The following is a 15,463-nucleotide window of genomic DNA, read 5'->3' on the forward strand; positions in this document are numbered from 1 at the left end:
TTATGTGTTTTGATTCAATTGAATGGTAGCTGGTTTTATTTATTTCTTTTCTTTTGGAAGAAGGTGTAAAAAATGTATACACAGTCTCGTTGGATCCAAGGGTGAGAAAGTTTTACAAGACCAGCAAGTATCTGCTGGTGTTGTACAGAAGGATACTAGCTCTCCGGGCAGCCAATAGTGAGGTGAAATAAATTATTGCTCTTGTAAAACTGCTCTGGAGTTAAGTCATTGTGTGTGTCTGTGTGTATGTGTGTGTGTTCATCCCAGGTGACCTGTGCAAACTGTAAAAAGCCCCTGAAGAAAGGCCAAACAGCTTACCAACGTAAAGGCTCCACACACCTGTTCTGCTCCACCACCTGTCTCTCTGCCTTCTCACACAAACCCGCCCCCAAGAAGAGCTGCACCATGTGCAAAAAGTGAGTCACAACCTGTAACTGCTGGAAACCCAATGAACAATAGGAGACATTATATTATTTCAGTGTAGGATTGAACATGCATTTTACTGCTGTAGATGTTTACAGTTACACTAATTTGAACTTGTTTACATACTGTTGGTTAGTTTAATCAACAGCAATGCATCATTTTCTATTAGATCATCATAGGCTTGTAGCATCCCTGTCCTGTGATCACCTGGTAAAGTTTTTATGAGCTCAGAAAAACAGACCTGTTTTCAGCTTTTAAAAGTAGAAGTTTCTCAACCCCTAAATAGGGCTAAACAATTAATTGAAATGGCAATATGGCCAAGTCCAATATCCAAATCGCAGAAGCTGCAATTATTTGATGAAGGTAAAATGTGTAAAAACAGCATTATACTGAAGTACTATAGTGCTGCAGAGATCCCAGTACCTACAGATCTTGTTCCCCAGATGTAAGAAAACATGTTTGTTTGGTACAGCCACCAACCAATGTACTTCATCATTTTAATAGTTTTTTCAGTAAAAATTAATATTGTGATGGGAAAATGATCAGTTCCACTCATCTTGAATCATATTGCAAATCGTAATATCTGTCAAAATAATTGCAATATAATATTTTTTACTGTATTGTGCAGCCCTACCCATAAAAGAATACCTAATCCTCCAGTTTATGTGAAAGTTAAAATTCTAAATTACAACATTTAGAGATACATGGTAAATTTCACTGGACGGAAGCGTATGGAAAAATTGTAATCTGAAAAGTAACTAGTAACTAAAGCTGTCAGACAGATGTAATGATTAGAAGTGTTGCATAAAGAATAAATACTCATGTACAAATACCTCAAATTTGTACTTTACAGTACTTGAGTAAATGCATTTAGTTACATGCCTCCCCTGCTTATCTGTCTTAACGCCTATCTTTGCATGTCCTAAACACAGTATTTAAACACAAGGACAGCTTTTTTTTAAAGTGATGTTCACTTTCTGTAGATGTTAACTTATCTGTGCTCTGTGATGTGTTTTTCAGGGACATCACAAACATGAAGGGTACCATCGTGGCCCAGGTCGACTCCAGCGAGTCTTTTCAGGAGTTCTGCAGCACAGGCTGCCTAGGTGCATACGAGAACAAGCAAAACCCGCCCAAATCAAGCCTCAAAACCAAATGTACTGTCTGCGGCAAGCTCACCGAGGTCAGACTGTCTGACACACTTAGCAACACACATTACTCTATTGTCCGTTTCATATGCCATTTTTAACCTGAGCAACATACATGCGAATATATTCCTGACAGCAGAATGAATAATTGAGTAGCACTATGTAAAACGGTAAAGGCAAGAGTGGATGGAAATGAGTCTGGGGCCTTCATGGGCATTCACTAGTACACTGATTTACCAGTGTTTTAGTTACACCTATCCAGTGAAAACACCAATTCATGGTTTCCACACCTTGATAGCCTTGATAGTTCTCTGCTAAGCAGTCGAACACATGGTTTTCTTTTTTCAATTTTTTTTCAAATAAAATAGCTCCTCTTCTTGCTGTCAGGAAGAGTCTGTGTGTCGTGTGTGTATGCAGACCCCTGATTGCAGTATGTATAGAAGCAAGTCTGCAGCGGTCTACTTCCACTTCTGCACTGAAGTATAATCAAGGCTTAATGCAATCTGGAGGTATCTCTAATACTCTGACTCCCTCTGGGTGGACAAAACATTACAATGTAATGCAGTCCAATACAAAGAGAGCCTCAGGCTGTGATCGGGAGTAAATCAGTGGATGATCGGCAGTCACCAGTCGTTATGTGTGAACTACACAACAACGCATCAAAACGGCTCCCCAACACATTTCTATCACATCACAGTCACCAGCCAGATATGTAGCATACCAAATATCTGGAGGAGTCCGCCAACTCGACGTCCACATCCAGCCACTGAGAGCAGGCAGCTGGCAGAGCAGGCAGCTACTTTTTCACTGTAAAACACTTTTTTACTTACCTCCAGCTCTCTCTGTAGCTCAGACAGTCCCTGCTACCTGTGTGTGCTAATCCATTCTTTCACCCAGATTATTTGTCTTTATCATTGCTGTCTTTATAATAACAAACCACTGTTTTGTTTGAAGGTTTGTGTCATTTCCCGTTTCACATTACATGTGTTTTCTTGACAAAACATGGTTTGGAGACCAGCGTCGGGTGACACAGCTGCTGTCAGCTTGTGTAGTGTGTGACCCTCTGTCACCAATCAGTTACATAGTGTGATCGCGAGCTGTGTAGTGTGAACAGCACGGCCATTGGCCGACGCTGAAAGTTGTATAGTCTGCATGAGCCTTAAGATAAAGCTACTGGACCAGCTGGTGGTAGGCCTACTACCAGCAGTGTCTACCCTTTCTGAGGGTCTCATGTCCCTGTCTCATGCATGTTTAAATACCTCTCACCCTCAAACGGTGCCAGAGCAAGCGCCCTCAGTTTGTTTATTTGTTAAATTAGATGTTTTTAGCAACAAAAGACACAGACCTGTGAGTTGTGATCAAGTTTCGGCTAAAATGACAGTTATCACTTGGTGGCAAACCAAAGATTAGAAATCGCTGGCACTATGATCTTAGACTGACAGGAAAGCTGATTTGATGGTTGCCTAGCAACATAAAAAATATGCAGCGCACTGCTCTTTTCTAAATTCAACCAAAAAAGGCATTGCTGTGCGCCTCGCGTTTCCAAACCTGCAAAGTGTTTTCTGTCTGATCGGGTCCTTAGTCTTCTGTACAACTTCACATTCCATTCGTTATTTATGCCCTTGTTTGTTTAAAAAATAATATTATGGTTGTGGAGTCCTGTGTTTTTTTTTGTTTTGTTTTTTATTCTCATCTCTTGAATATCCTTACATTCCCTCTGTGTCTCTCCCTCTTTCTCTGCTTTGTCTTCCTCCTCAGGTCTCTTTCATTCAATATTTATCTCTTTTCTTGTTCCTTGTGTGCTTGTGTTCTCTCATTCACTATTTCTGTTCTGTCTTTTCTTTCCTGTCATTCCCTATAGCTTTAACTGATTTTAATTTCAGTCTCATCCTTGCCAGTTGCCAGAGGTGTTGCATGAATTAAAATGACGAGGTTTATACATCCTTCAGTGGTGGTGTGTATATTTGAATTGTATCAAGAACATGTTTGTCTGTAACACACCAAAGAAATTCTGTACATGCAAGAGGTGTTTAGCTGTTCAAGTAGAAGCCTCTGTTTTCACAGTGGGAAGCACTGATGGATTACCACTGAAAAGATTTCTACTAAGCTAGAACTTCACTAACATTTAGTGGAACCGAGTGATGCATAACCACTCTCAGATTGAGAAGTCTGCAAATTAAAAGTAACTGAAGAAAATGATGTTTAGTTAATCAAGCTTTTGCTGCCCCTTCTGCTTTTTTTTCTATTTTTTACAGATCCGGCACGAGGTTAGCTTTAAGACTGTGACCCATAAGATCTGCAGCGACACATGTTTCAACGTTTACCGCAGGGCCAACGGGTTGATCATGAACTGCTGCGAGCAATGTGGCGACTACTTGCCCAGTCGAGCGTCGGCCAACCACTTCCTGCTGGTCGATGGCCAACAGAAACGTTTCTGCTGCCAGAACTGCATCAGGGAGTACAAGCAGGTACTGTAGGCCCAACCTCAGGATGCAGGTGTGAAATGTGCCTGCGTGGAGCCCACGTGATGGATTAATTTATTTAATTCAACCATATCTATTTAAAATTAAAGCTGTGACAGACAGAACTCTGATTCTGAACAGTATGACCTGCAAAGTTGTGAAGGTAGACTAAGAATCTCCAAATGATAGGCAGGGTTTAATGAGACATGAATCACTCGCCTTATTTCTACCTGTAATATCACTATGCATGCACACCTCTGAAATCTCTTCTAATTATCTTAATTAAAGTTGACTGATCATGTTAGAACTAAATTGTATTACTCTAACTCTATAACTTGTTATATTGTGACAATAAACCTACCTACCTATGTTAAAAAAAAAAAAAAAGAAAAAAAAAAATGGAATAAGAGGTTGTAATTGTATTTGTTGCTTGGCAACACCAACTTATTGGACATGTCACTATATCGATATCAGTGATATCGATATCACTGATGCTCTGGAGATGGGTACCAATGATCTTCTGAGCAGTTTTAATCACCCGCTGCAGAGCCCTCCAGTCCTGGGTCCTGCATCCCATGCCAGTTTGTGATACCAGTTAGGATGCTTTCTATTGCTCCTCTGTAAGAACTGACAAGAACTTGTTGTTCTTTTGTAGGATGAAATAAGTAAAAGTGAAAATGGTGACAGGTCAACAAATATTGATGGTACATTTTATCAAGTACTGCAGGAATAGATTTCCAGAGCTGAGGCTGCTACTTCTGCTGCTGCTATGATGATGATGATGATGATAGGACAAAGATTATATACTCTTTGTCCTGTGTCCTTTTTGTGGACAGTGGGAAATGGATCACAAAGCAAACCAGCAAAACAGTACAGTACAGTACACGGGGTGATTTGTGCTCCGCTAATGCTCATATGTCATCAAGCTCTATTCAACAAAAACCAGAAACTGCATTTGATTCACAACAAACACATTAAAACCTTTTCCTTCAGTGAATCCACCAGGATTTCCCACAGTTAATAATCACGTCATTTTATTTCTCTTTGCACTTTTTATGTCCCTCCCCCATGGTGCGTGTTATGCTTGGATATTGTGTCATTATGTCTGTTGTGTGACTGTGATGAATAAAAAGTCTTGAAACTACTTGATAGAAGCCTAATTGCTAATTCTCTAGAGGTAATTTAAAAAAGCTCAATTTATTAGCTTTTGAAGCACCATGTGCATTAAAATTAATAAACATCCAAACATTATTGTTTAGTCAATTATCTTTAGCAATGACTTAATATACTCTCAGTGTCGTTGAAGAACATTAAGTCGCTTGTTGTTTTTACATGAGATTTTTCCCTCTCTGTCCCAGGCCCACAGTAAACTTGCGACCTGCCTGACTTGCAAAACATTGATTAAGACAGGCGAGGTGCTCCACAGCCTCGGAGCGGGCGGCACCATGGGCTCCTACTGCTCCGTCAACTGCATGAACAAGGGAAAGCTGACGGCAACCTCCTTCATTAGTGAGTAACCGCACTACACAAGCAAGATGGTTAACACATTCTGAATCTTTTCTGAAACAGACTTTCAAGTGTCCAGAGAGATTGACTTATTTTTTTAATGGCCTCCAGAATCTACCTTTCAGTATTTTACCATGTTACTCTCTTTTGTTTTTTTATTAAGACCACAATATGATCTCCAGATAGACTTCTGCACAGTTTCATAGGTCACATAAGATGTCCTGGAGATCTTAGCAACATAAGGTTATGTTCTCAAGGCTGCGAGTAGGCAGTTGCAGAAACATACACAAGTAACCTTTATTTCTTGGTTTGTATATTCTGATGATTGATAACTGACTTGGAAAAGCAGCAGAGAAAAGCTTCTGTTAACCTGTTTGTCATTCCTAATTATTGGTATTCATGCCAGCAAACAAAGTAGCGTTACCAAACATTGAATGAATATGTATGTCAAACAGCTGCTTCAGTCACAAGCATGTGTAAATGTACAGTATTTCATGTGAGTTTTAACACTTAATTGTGTGTGCAGACACAGAGCCCACATGTCACTTCTGTAAGAGGAACTCATTACCCCAGTACCAGGCCACACTGCCAGAGGGAAACATCCTCAACTTCTGCAGCTCACAGTGTGTTACCAAGTTCCAGGTGGGGACTCCTTTTTGTCTTTTAAAACCAGAAGACACAAATCTGAGTGCTTTTAAAAAATAAAAAAACTGATGTGTTCTCTATTATTAAGCACAATAGGTCTTTGATATAGTTGAAAACACTGTATTGTTTTGTACATCTTGTCTTAGCTGCTGTGAGGATGAATAAAGCCTACATACTAGTCTCATGTAATTAAATAGGTCAGATGATTGGATCAAACTAGACATACTGATAGTTGGTGTTTCCAATGACCCCCACCCCACCCCCAAACTCCAGTTGTGTGGAGTGGACTCCGTGTCACAATTTCTGTATAAATTAGTAGGAGATAAAATGTTATTATACTTGATGGGAATGATGGTTAAAGTTGCAAAAATAATACCCAGTCGTCCAGTATGCCGTCATCCTCTACTCACATGACACATCCTCAAGAAAACGGCAGCTCAAAACACGACAGGTTCCATCAGTGGAGTCCATGACCTGATTAGTTCTTTAGCAACATGTTGCATAAATCTGCATATTAACGAGACAACTTACTTTCTTGAAACTACCACAAGTCTAACATTATTAATGATACAGAGTTCATATAATACATAGATAAAGAGATTTGCAAGTCGATGTGTTAATTAGCTTCATTAAATACCTCTGTAGTACATCCAGGTGGTTTTGATATATAAAGATGCATTAGACACTTTAGATGTTGTTGATCACCAGCTGCAAGTCATCATGTTTTTCATTTAGTCCATCTGATGTCTTTTTATATTTGTGTTTTGTTTTTTTGTAAAGAATGCTACTCTTCAAACGGCCACCAATGGACAGACGCCCCTCTCCACTACAAACAACACCGTCCAACTGAAATGCAACTACTGTCGAGGAGCATTCAGCTTGAAGCCTGAAACACTGGAGTGGGAGGTGAGACCATCCTGAGAAGTAGTTTCCTAATTTTTAGACAGGCAGACAGTCGATGTCTCCTTCTTCCACAAATAATGCTCTGTGTCATAGTGTAGTACCATAGACAAACGAAAACTAAGTCTTCCTCTGAGCTGAAACCATTATTCAGTCGACAGAAAATTAATCTGCAATCATTTTCATTAATCATTTGTCTTCTCTTTTTTTTTTCTTTTTAAGTAAAACTGCCAAAATTTGCTGGTTCTAGCTGCTTCTCTGGGATAATACTCTTAAAGCCAGAATAGGTACAATACATTTATCTGAATGTGTGTCTTCAGGATAAGGTCTACCAGTTCTGTAGTAAGACATGCTGTGAGGACTACAAGAAGCTGCACTGCATTGTGACGTTCTGTGAGTACTGCCAAGAGGAGAAGACGCTACATGAGATGGTCAAGTTCTCCGGGGTCAAGAGACCTTTCTGCAGTGAAGGTACTGATCTCCTCTCTTCCCTTTCTCCTTCCCTCCTCGACTCGACACATTTTTGAAGTAGTAAGAGACTGATCGTATCCCACGGTAGCTGTTTTGTTTTTCTAGCTGTGTAGTGTTTAATTTTTTTTTGTTGTTATTTTCCATTTCCATATCTGAGCCTATTTCCTTCTGTTTTTTTTTTTTTTCTTCAGGTTGTAAGCTGTTATTTAAGCAGGATTTTATCAAGCGGTTGGGTCTGAAGTGTGTCAGCTGTAACCACTGCAACCAGCTCTGTAAGAGGAGTGTGACCCGGCAGCTCGGCGGCATGACCCGGGACTTCTGCAGCGAGGCCTGTTCCAAGAAGTTCAATGACTGGTACTACAAGGTCCGATCATACTCTTGTGTATATTGTTAATACATTTAAACAATTGTATTTGTACCGCAGGTATGTTTTTGTGAATGTTCTGTAACTGTCATCTTGTGGCCACTAGGCGGCGAGGTGTGACTGCTGTAAGGTGCAGGGTAACCTGACAGAGTCTGTGATGTGGAGAGCAGAGATGAAGCATTTCTGTGATCAAGAGTGTCTATTGAAGTTCTACTGCCAGCAGAACGAGCCCATCATGGTCACACAGAAAGGCCCAGAGAACAGCAGCCTGGGTAAAAGTCAGAGTGTGTGTGTTTCCTTTGAAATTACTAAGGTCTTCCTACAAATGACCCTTACCCTTCCATGTAACACAATTCTGTTTAACGGTCATTAGGGTATGAATTAATGTTATCAGAAGCGTTGTGATCAGAAAGTCTTTTTATAAAATCATGCCATGATTTCTTTATGAGGCAAAGATGTGACGTATTTCATTTTCCTCCTTTACAGGGTATGAAATGCAAGGGGCCAAACTTGGGGTAAGTAAGAATTTGGAAACAAGTCAATCATTATAATACAGATTGCTTTAAAATTATGAAACATTACTTGTTGCTTTGTATTTTTTGTGCATTTAGTACAAATGTCATTGAATTTACCACCTAATAGTTTTGAAATGTAGTGCATACTTACTTAACGTCCTTTAAAAGAAAAATGTTTCCGTATAACAAATGAACATTTTCATAAAAGCAGAAGCCACATTTCTGTTTGTTTTTTTTAATCTCTGCCATGTTGCATCTGGTGAACCAGGGCGCTGTGCCATACGCTGGTGGAGGATTGGCGAGAGACGTCAAGAACAAGGCAGTTCTCTGCAAACCGCTCACCCTGACCAAGGCTACCTACTGCAAGCCACACATGCAGAGCAAACTTTTACAGACGGGTAAACGCAGCGTCTTAAGAGTGCTACAAATTGAATGTCTTTCCCTAAACACTTTTCCTTGACCTCAATAGAAAACTTCATGAGGTCAAGTAAAGGTGTGATGGAGACAGCCACCCTGCTCAGAGAATCCCAAATGCACTTAGACTAGGATTTAAAAAAAAAAAACGTTTTTAAAACACTTTGAAGATAAGTACAGTGACAACCTCAATGCTGTATGTAATGTTTCCAAAACAGAATCACACCTCCTAAGAAAGTATGTTTTCAATTTATACTTGTGGTAAACCTTAAAGTCCCCCTCCAGCCAGTTTTAACTGCCATTTTTTGAATTTCTATAGTCATACGTCACCACCCCGTTTTAACAACTAAGCAACTTTTGCAACTTTGAGCACAAAATTAAGCTATTTGGCAAACTATGGGTAATCAAAATTGTAAGGAAATGACATATCATAGAAATGTCAAAATGGAGGGGGGCTTTAACCATCAGTTACTCACAGGAAGTAACAACAAAATAGATACTGTTTAAAAAAATTTTTTTTTTAAATAATATAAAAGCAATATACAATAGTGTAAGTTGAGCAGTGCATTCCACAATGGGGGGTGGTGATATTGTTAACTAGCAATTCAGTATGCTGCTTCTTCAAGATTACTAACTAGATAATTTAGAGAAGAAATCTCTATTTATGGATTTGGAGCTCAGCCAATCATGCAGGGACTTTCATAAATTTTGGATTGTGTGCTGTTTCTATATTTATGTGGGTCTACCGTGGTGAAACTACAATGGTGTCGCTTTACATGTTGCTGTTGCAGGGAAGTTTGGATGGCATTATCTCCTTTCCTTTTATAAAGGATGGTTCAGTGGTTCAGGACATAAGAACGGAAGCACCTTTCGTTAGCACTGAGAGAATTTGTCCAGCTCTTATCATGGCTGCCAGTTAGATACCTCTGGGTCGTTACACCCACCCACACAGGAACCTTATATGATGTAGTTAAGATACCGGATTGAATCGGAGATGGTATGAAGGTTCCAGTGAAGAGCGTATGCTCGCAGCTAAAGGTTGCTATAGCAAAGCAATGGAATTGGGACAATTTTACACGTTTGAGATTTTTTCGCCTGGTTCCAGGTACAACAGCTATGTGGAGATTTAACAAGATTCCTGCCACTTGCCCTTTCAAATCATTACTTCATGACCCATTAATATACATACTGATCTGCATATATAATGTTATGATTCTGTGTCCACAGATGTAGACGATGGTGTGAAGAGGGAGTACGTTCCTGTACCCATACCTGTGCCCGTCTTCATCCCCGTGCCCATGAATATGTATTCCCAGGTCACTCCCACTCCAGTCTCTCTGCCTGTACCGGTAAGACACGATGTTTGGTTCATGAACACACATGTTCATGCTAAAAGGCCAAAACTCATCATGTAAAGGTGTTGACATAGACAAATTAATAAAGGCCTGTGTATTAATAAATGTTACAATCCCACAACAATTAAGTGTACAAATGTAGGTCTAGAAAAATGTTGAGGAAAAAACCCAAGTAAAGTAAGGAGACAATTGCCAAAGTTGTCTGATTACTAACCAACAAAGTATATTGTGTTCCGTCCAGGTTCCAGTGCCTGTGTTCCTGCCCACCACCCTGCAGGGGGCAGAGCAGATCATCCAGACCATCAACGAATTGAAAAACAAGCTGCCCTCTGACCCTCTGGAGGCTGACCTGCTCTCCATGGCTGACATGATCGCAGAGGACCAGAAACCAGGTACGCTTTGGTTTTATTGGACCTGGTATTGAAATATCTGGACTTCCGCTTACGACCCTGATGCAATGGAGGTGAATTAAATTTTGTTTGTGGTGCCCAAACCATCAACAAACTTGTACTCAAAACATTTCATTCTAAAAACAATGTTGTTACAACATTCACAATCTTAACACAAGATCCATTTAGATTTGAAGAAGGCTGCAGCTAATGATGCCAATGAGAACTTACTTGGCTGTGTGTTTCAGATGTGAAGTCGATGAAGGTGAAGAGTGAACGTAGAGAGGAGTCGTCCTCCTCCAGCAGCAGTTCTGAGGAAGAGGCACAAGAGGAGAAGAAGAAGGTGGAGGAGGAGGAGCAGCAGGAGGAAGAGCAGCAGGGGCTGAAGGAAGAGCCAGAGGAGGAGAAGGGGGGGGCGGAGGTGGAAGACGAGGAGGAGGACAAGTACGAGCCCGACCTGGACCTGGAGGCAGACTTTCCTCAAGGTACATGTACATGTAGTTCTAGACCTGTCGATGCCAGCGAGGCAGTGCCAGTCAGGAAGAATCACTGTCATAATGTTAAAGCCATAAATAATAGTTCTGCAGTTGGTAATGACAGGCTCTGGATTTCAAGGTGTGACAGTCAAAGTCAAACATACTGACATTGTTTAAACTGAAAATAAAACATTGAATGTGTTTTTATTTTTTTTATATTAACAAAATTTAAAAAAAAGTATAATAAATAATGAAAACCACAGTTAAAAATTGTAAGTACAACAGATGCCAATCAAATCATACCAAAAATAACTGAATATAAATATTCCTGACATGAAGGAACTCTTCTATTAGATGTCAAGATTAACATTTTTTTTTTTTCTTAGGCCAAGTAACCTTTTTTATTTTTTTGGAATTTTTCAGTTTACTTAATCACTCTTAATGACCAAACCCTTTGTCTCTTGAAATTTGCAACTTCAAGACATCATTCCACATTTATTTGGTGCCTCCTAAGTTTGAAAGCAAAGTTAAAAAGATTTTGCGATGTCACGATAGCAACTATTGCACATCACAAATATAACAAATCCCTGTGAATTCAGCGCGGACCGTCTAGAATGGCATAAACGCACAGAGGATGTTAGACAAGACAAATCCCTGTAGCACAGGCGGTTTCATCCTGGTCAGTTGCAAACACTGAAAGAATCAAGGTAAGCTGGTTTAAATATGCAGGGTTAGAGCTATATATCTGAAGCAAAATTTAAACCTTTGCAGTTTTCACTTATTCCCACAATTTTATCACAAAAAAATGGCAATTATTTTAGAAATCCTGCTGCAAAATCAGGCATTTGAGGCAGCAGCAGTCACACAAAAGGCTGGTGAAATCCTGGAGGGACTGATTTGTCTCAAACGCTCACTCTGACTTCCTCTCTCTGTGTGCATTTTTCCTCCTGATTCATTCCCGTTTAGTGAAGAAGCTCTTATGTAACAGCATCTGGCTGCATGGGTTTTTAATGGATCAGTACAGTAATTGAGATTAAAATTCCTCCCTTTGGTTATTTCTGGGCCTGCTGGGGTCATCACAATCAGGCCAGAGGGTTTAAAGTTTCACGTACTGAAGTCATAACCAGACCAGGAATAAGACTTTTTTTTTTTTAAGTTTTGTTCTCATCTCTCACTATGTTCAGCTTTCATTTCTTTTGTTTATATGTATTGTTGAAAATCTCTGTTCCATTCCAGCTCTTCTGTAGGTAGCAGACAGACTATAGAGAGCCTCCCTATAGTCCCTCCCGTTCCGGTGGACCACCATGGGACCTTACATCAGGAAAAAATTATGTAACGTTACGGTAGTCGATGGCAAGGGACCACAAATTTTTTGATCCTGTTTGAATTGTGCTCTGAATTAGACATATGATGATGGTCAATTTAAAATATACATTTAAAAGTCAAAGTCACAGTTTGAACTGAGGTATAAGACTGTAAAAAATACATAATTACAAAGACCTCAAACTTAACAGTTCCTGTGACGTAACTTCTCTCAATGACTGACGTCAAAGAACTTACATGTGTGGATAATGTGATAAAAGGACTGAGTCGTTGGATAAAACACATCAGGTGAGATATATTTCTGCGTGGAACATAGCTATGTTATCTAGCTAGCAGCAACCAAGCAGTGAACGTTAGGTAGCATCCCGCGATAACATGTTGGTGACGTATATTGCGCGAGACGAGAGATGTAGTTCATTAAGATTAAGAAACTTTATTGGCACCTGAGGGAAATTTGTCTTGGGCATCAGTGCTGCATGAGGCTGCAGTAAACACCAGTAACACTTATGGACTTTACACTCAAATATATCATATAATCCACCATACATTTACATTACATTACACAAGTATCTATGACCCTGCCCGTTTCAATCATTGATTACAAGGTAAGTAGAACCTGAGTGATATGAAACCTCAGAATTATTATATTCAGTTGCACTTAAAGCAGATGACAGACACTGAAAGTACAACTGCCACAATTCTATATTAAAAAAAGAGAAACTCATATAAGATCTGGTTGATAAACATTAGTGCAAGCGATCAAACAATATTAAACTATGCTTATAAATAAAGTGCTGGAAGTGCTTCAAGCCATCTTGTTCCAAGCAAATTGTTTATTTAGGAGCGCTATGAAAGTTGGGATGAAGGACTGCTTATAGCGGTTACTTCTACATCTGCTAGCTCTAAGGAGTTTTCCTGAAGGTAAAACATCGTATTCAGAGTGCAGAATATGGGAAGGGTCCTTCAGAATTTTCTGAGCCTGGGAGACTACCATATTTTCAAAGATGGTCTGAAGGGAAGTGTAGCCTTTCTTTCCCATAACCTTCATCGCAGCTTTTATTCTTCCAATTTTTGTTTTGAACTGGATGGTAATGGTGCCAAACCAGGATGCCATTTCATATCTGATCAGACCTTCCAGCACAGCATTGTAAAATGATCATGGTCATGATTTTAGTACTCACCCCTACCAGTCTCAATCTGCGGAGATGTTGCAGTCTCTGGGCCAGTTTGTCACACAAATAGTCGACATGCACATTTCCTTTTAATTGGTTATCTAATTGTATACCCAAGTACTTGTATGAAGTTACTTGCTCAATTTCTCTGCCCCCATTGACTACATTGTTATGGGCTCTCACTTCCCTGGGATCAAATATCATCTCTTTTGTTTTCAAATTATTCAGGATGAGATTATTCCTCACGCACCAATCCTTAAAGAAGTCAATCTCCATGTAATAAGTTGAAGGGCAGTCGCCAACATGCAATAAACTTAAAATAATTGTCATCAGAGAATTTTATGACATAGTAGTTGTGCTCATTACTTCTGCACTCGTTAGTATAAAGTGTGAACAAGAGACAGCTTCTTGAGGTACCCCAGTACAACAATATTTTGTCTTAGAAGTGTAGCATTACCTTCACTTTGTTAAGAGTAAAACCATTTGATAATTAAAGGATTAATTTTCATGTCAGCAAGCCTCTGAATGAGCAAATGAGGACGGACAGTATCAAAAGCAGAACTAAAATCAGCAAATATAACACGTGCATAAGCGTCAGAGTCTTCTAAGTGCTTCCTTATTAAATGAGACACTGCAATGACTGAACGGTTTTCACACAAAACGACGAAACTTTACTGTTTTACGACAAACTGCAACTTTCTTGACGGAGAAAATTCTTTTAAATTGACAAACATCATGTGTAATTCAGGGCACACAGTTCAAACAGGATCAAAAAATAAGTTGCCTCTTGCCATTGACTACTATACATAAATTTTCTGAAATAAGTGGAAGAGGAAGCGAGTGACTTAGGCTCTCTATAAAGTGTCATGTTGAAAGGTGGAATAATTATAGTAAAGGTTATCAACAGTGTTATTGAGTAATCTTTGGTAAATAAACTGGCTAAATGTTGTCATAAACAGCATTTGTTGCCAGATAAATCAATGTGGTAACACTTTAATTTAATCCTCCTAATATTAGCATTTCGACATTTATTCATTTAGCTGACGCTTTTATCCAAAGCGACAATTGCTATACACGTCAGAGGTCGCACGCCTCTGGAGCAACTAGGGGTCAAGTGTCTTGCTCAGGGACACAATGGTGGATGTCTCACAGTGGGATTTCTAAATGATCTATAAACATTTATAACACACTGTATATAGTTAACTATATGTAAGGGTCATTTTAAGTGTAGTAATACACAGTATTTGTCAACAGTTGTAAATTTCCTTAATCTAGTGTATCCCATCATGACTGGATTAATATTTTCTCCATGTAACAAATAAGATGTTCCTGTCTCAGCCTCAGACCCTGTACCAGTCTGGAGGAAATGGACGAGGATATGGGTTTCTCTCTACCTCCACTCCTGGCAGAGGAGAAGGCAGAGCCGGAGGAGTCGACACCTCGACCACAGCCCAGGAGAAAAGTATGCACAACACATATATACATGTAAACATATATACAAGAAACTTTGTATTGGCCAAGTTAAGTTCCTTCTATAGCAATTGGTGTTTGTGTTGCAGGGGAACAAGAGGCAGGCAGTAGAGGAGAGCTCAGATCTCGCCTCGTACTCTTTTCCAGTCCGGCAGGCAGACACTCAGAAGGACGGTCGCTGCCTCTCAAAGCTCGCTATGGCATCCATGCATGGAAACGCTGGGCACTGTCTACTTCTGACAAATCAGATGACACAAAGAGAAGGACTGCTCCAAACCAGCGTAAGCAAAACCCAACTTGCTGCCATGCGAGTAGTGTAGCATGAGAGTATGTGCAGTGCTTGGCTGAAAATTAAAGCTTGATTATCATATTGAAAAATGTAGGATGTGTTTGCTAACAGCATCGGTGTCTGTTCCCATCTCCTGCAGCC

The 15,463-nt window shown here is 39.7% G+C and overlaps 1 protein-coding gene across 1 annotated transcript in view; it reads left to right on the forward strand.

Annotated features, from left to right (window-relative positions):
* Window positions 1–15,288, forward strand: part of LOC119884983 (zinc finger MYM-type protein 2-like) — a gene marked incomplete at both ends in the record, with an annotated part of 30,106 nt that extends 14,818 nt beyond the window's left edge. Inside the window, 16 exon segments of the mRNA XM_038695244.1 lie at window positions 268–416; window positions 1,444–1,606; window positions 3,827–4,039; window positions 5,392–5,542; window positions 6,066–6,181; window positions 6,965–7,090; window positions 7,405–7,555; window positions 7,747–7,919; window positions 8,026–8,191; window positions 8,406–8,434; window positions 8,703–8,832; window positions 10,076–10,197; window positions 10,445–10,595; window positions 10,841–11,077; window positions 14,902–15,025; window positions 15,123–15,288. Coding sequence (XP_038551172.1) covers window positions 268–416; window positions 1,444–1,606; window positions 3,827–4,039; window positions 5,392–5,542; window positions 6,066–6,181; window positions 6,965–7,090; window positions 7,405–7,555; window positions 7,747–7,919; window positions 8,026–8,191; window positions 8,406–8,434; window positions 8,703–8,832; window positions 10,076–10,197; window positions 10,445–10,595; window positions 10,841–11,077; window positions 14,902–15,025; window positions 15,123–15,144 — 2,223 coding nt within the window.
* Window positions 15,289–15,463: the final 175 nt, after the last annotated feature.

This window comes from Micropterus salmoides, unplaced genomic scaffold (assembly GCF_014851395.1).
Source record: "Micropterus salmoides isolate LMB-PRFRI ecotype aquatic unplaced genomic scaffold, ASM1485139v1 Ms_hic_scaffold_3818, whole genome shotgun sequence".
Taxonomy (NCBI): domain Eukaryota; kingdom Metazoa; phylum Chordata; class Actinopteri; order Centrarchiformes; family Centrarchidae; genus Micropterus; species Micropterus salmoides.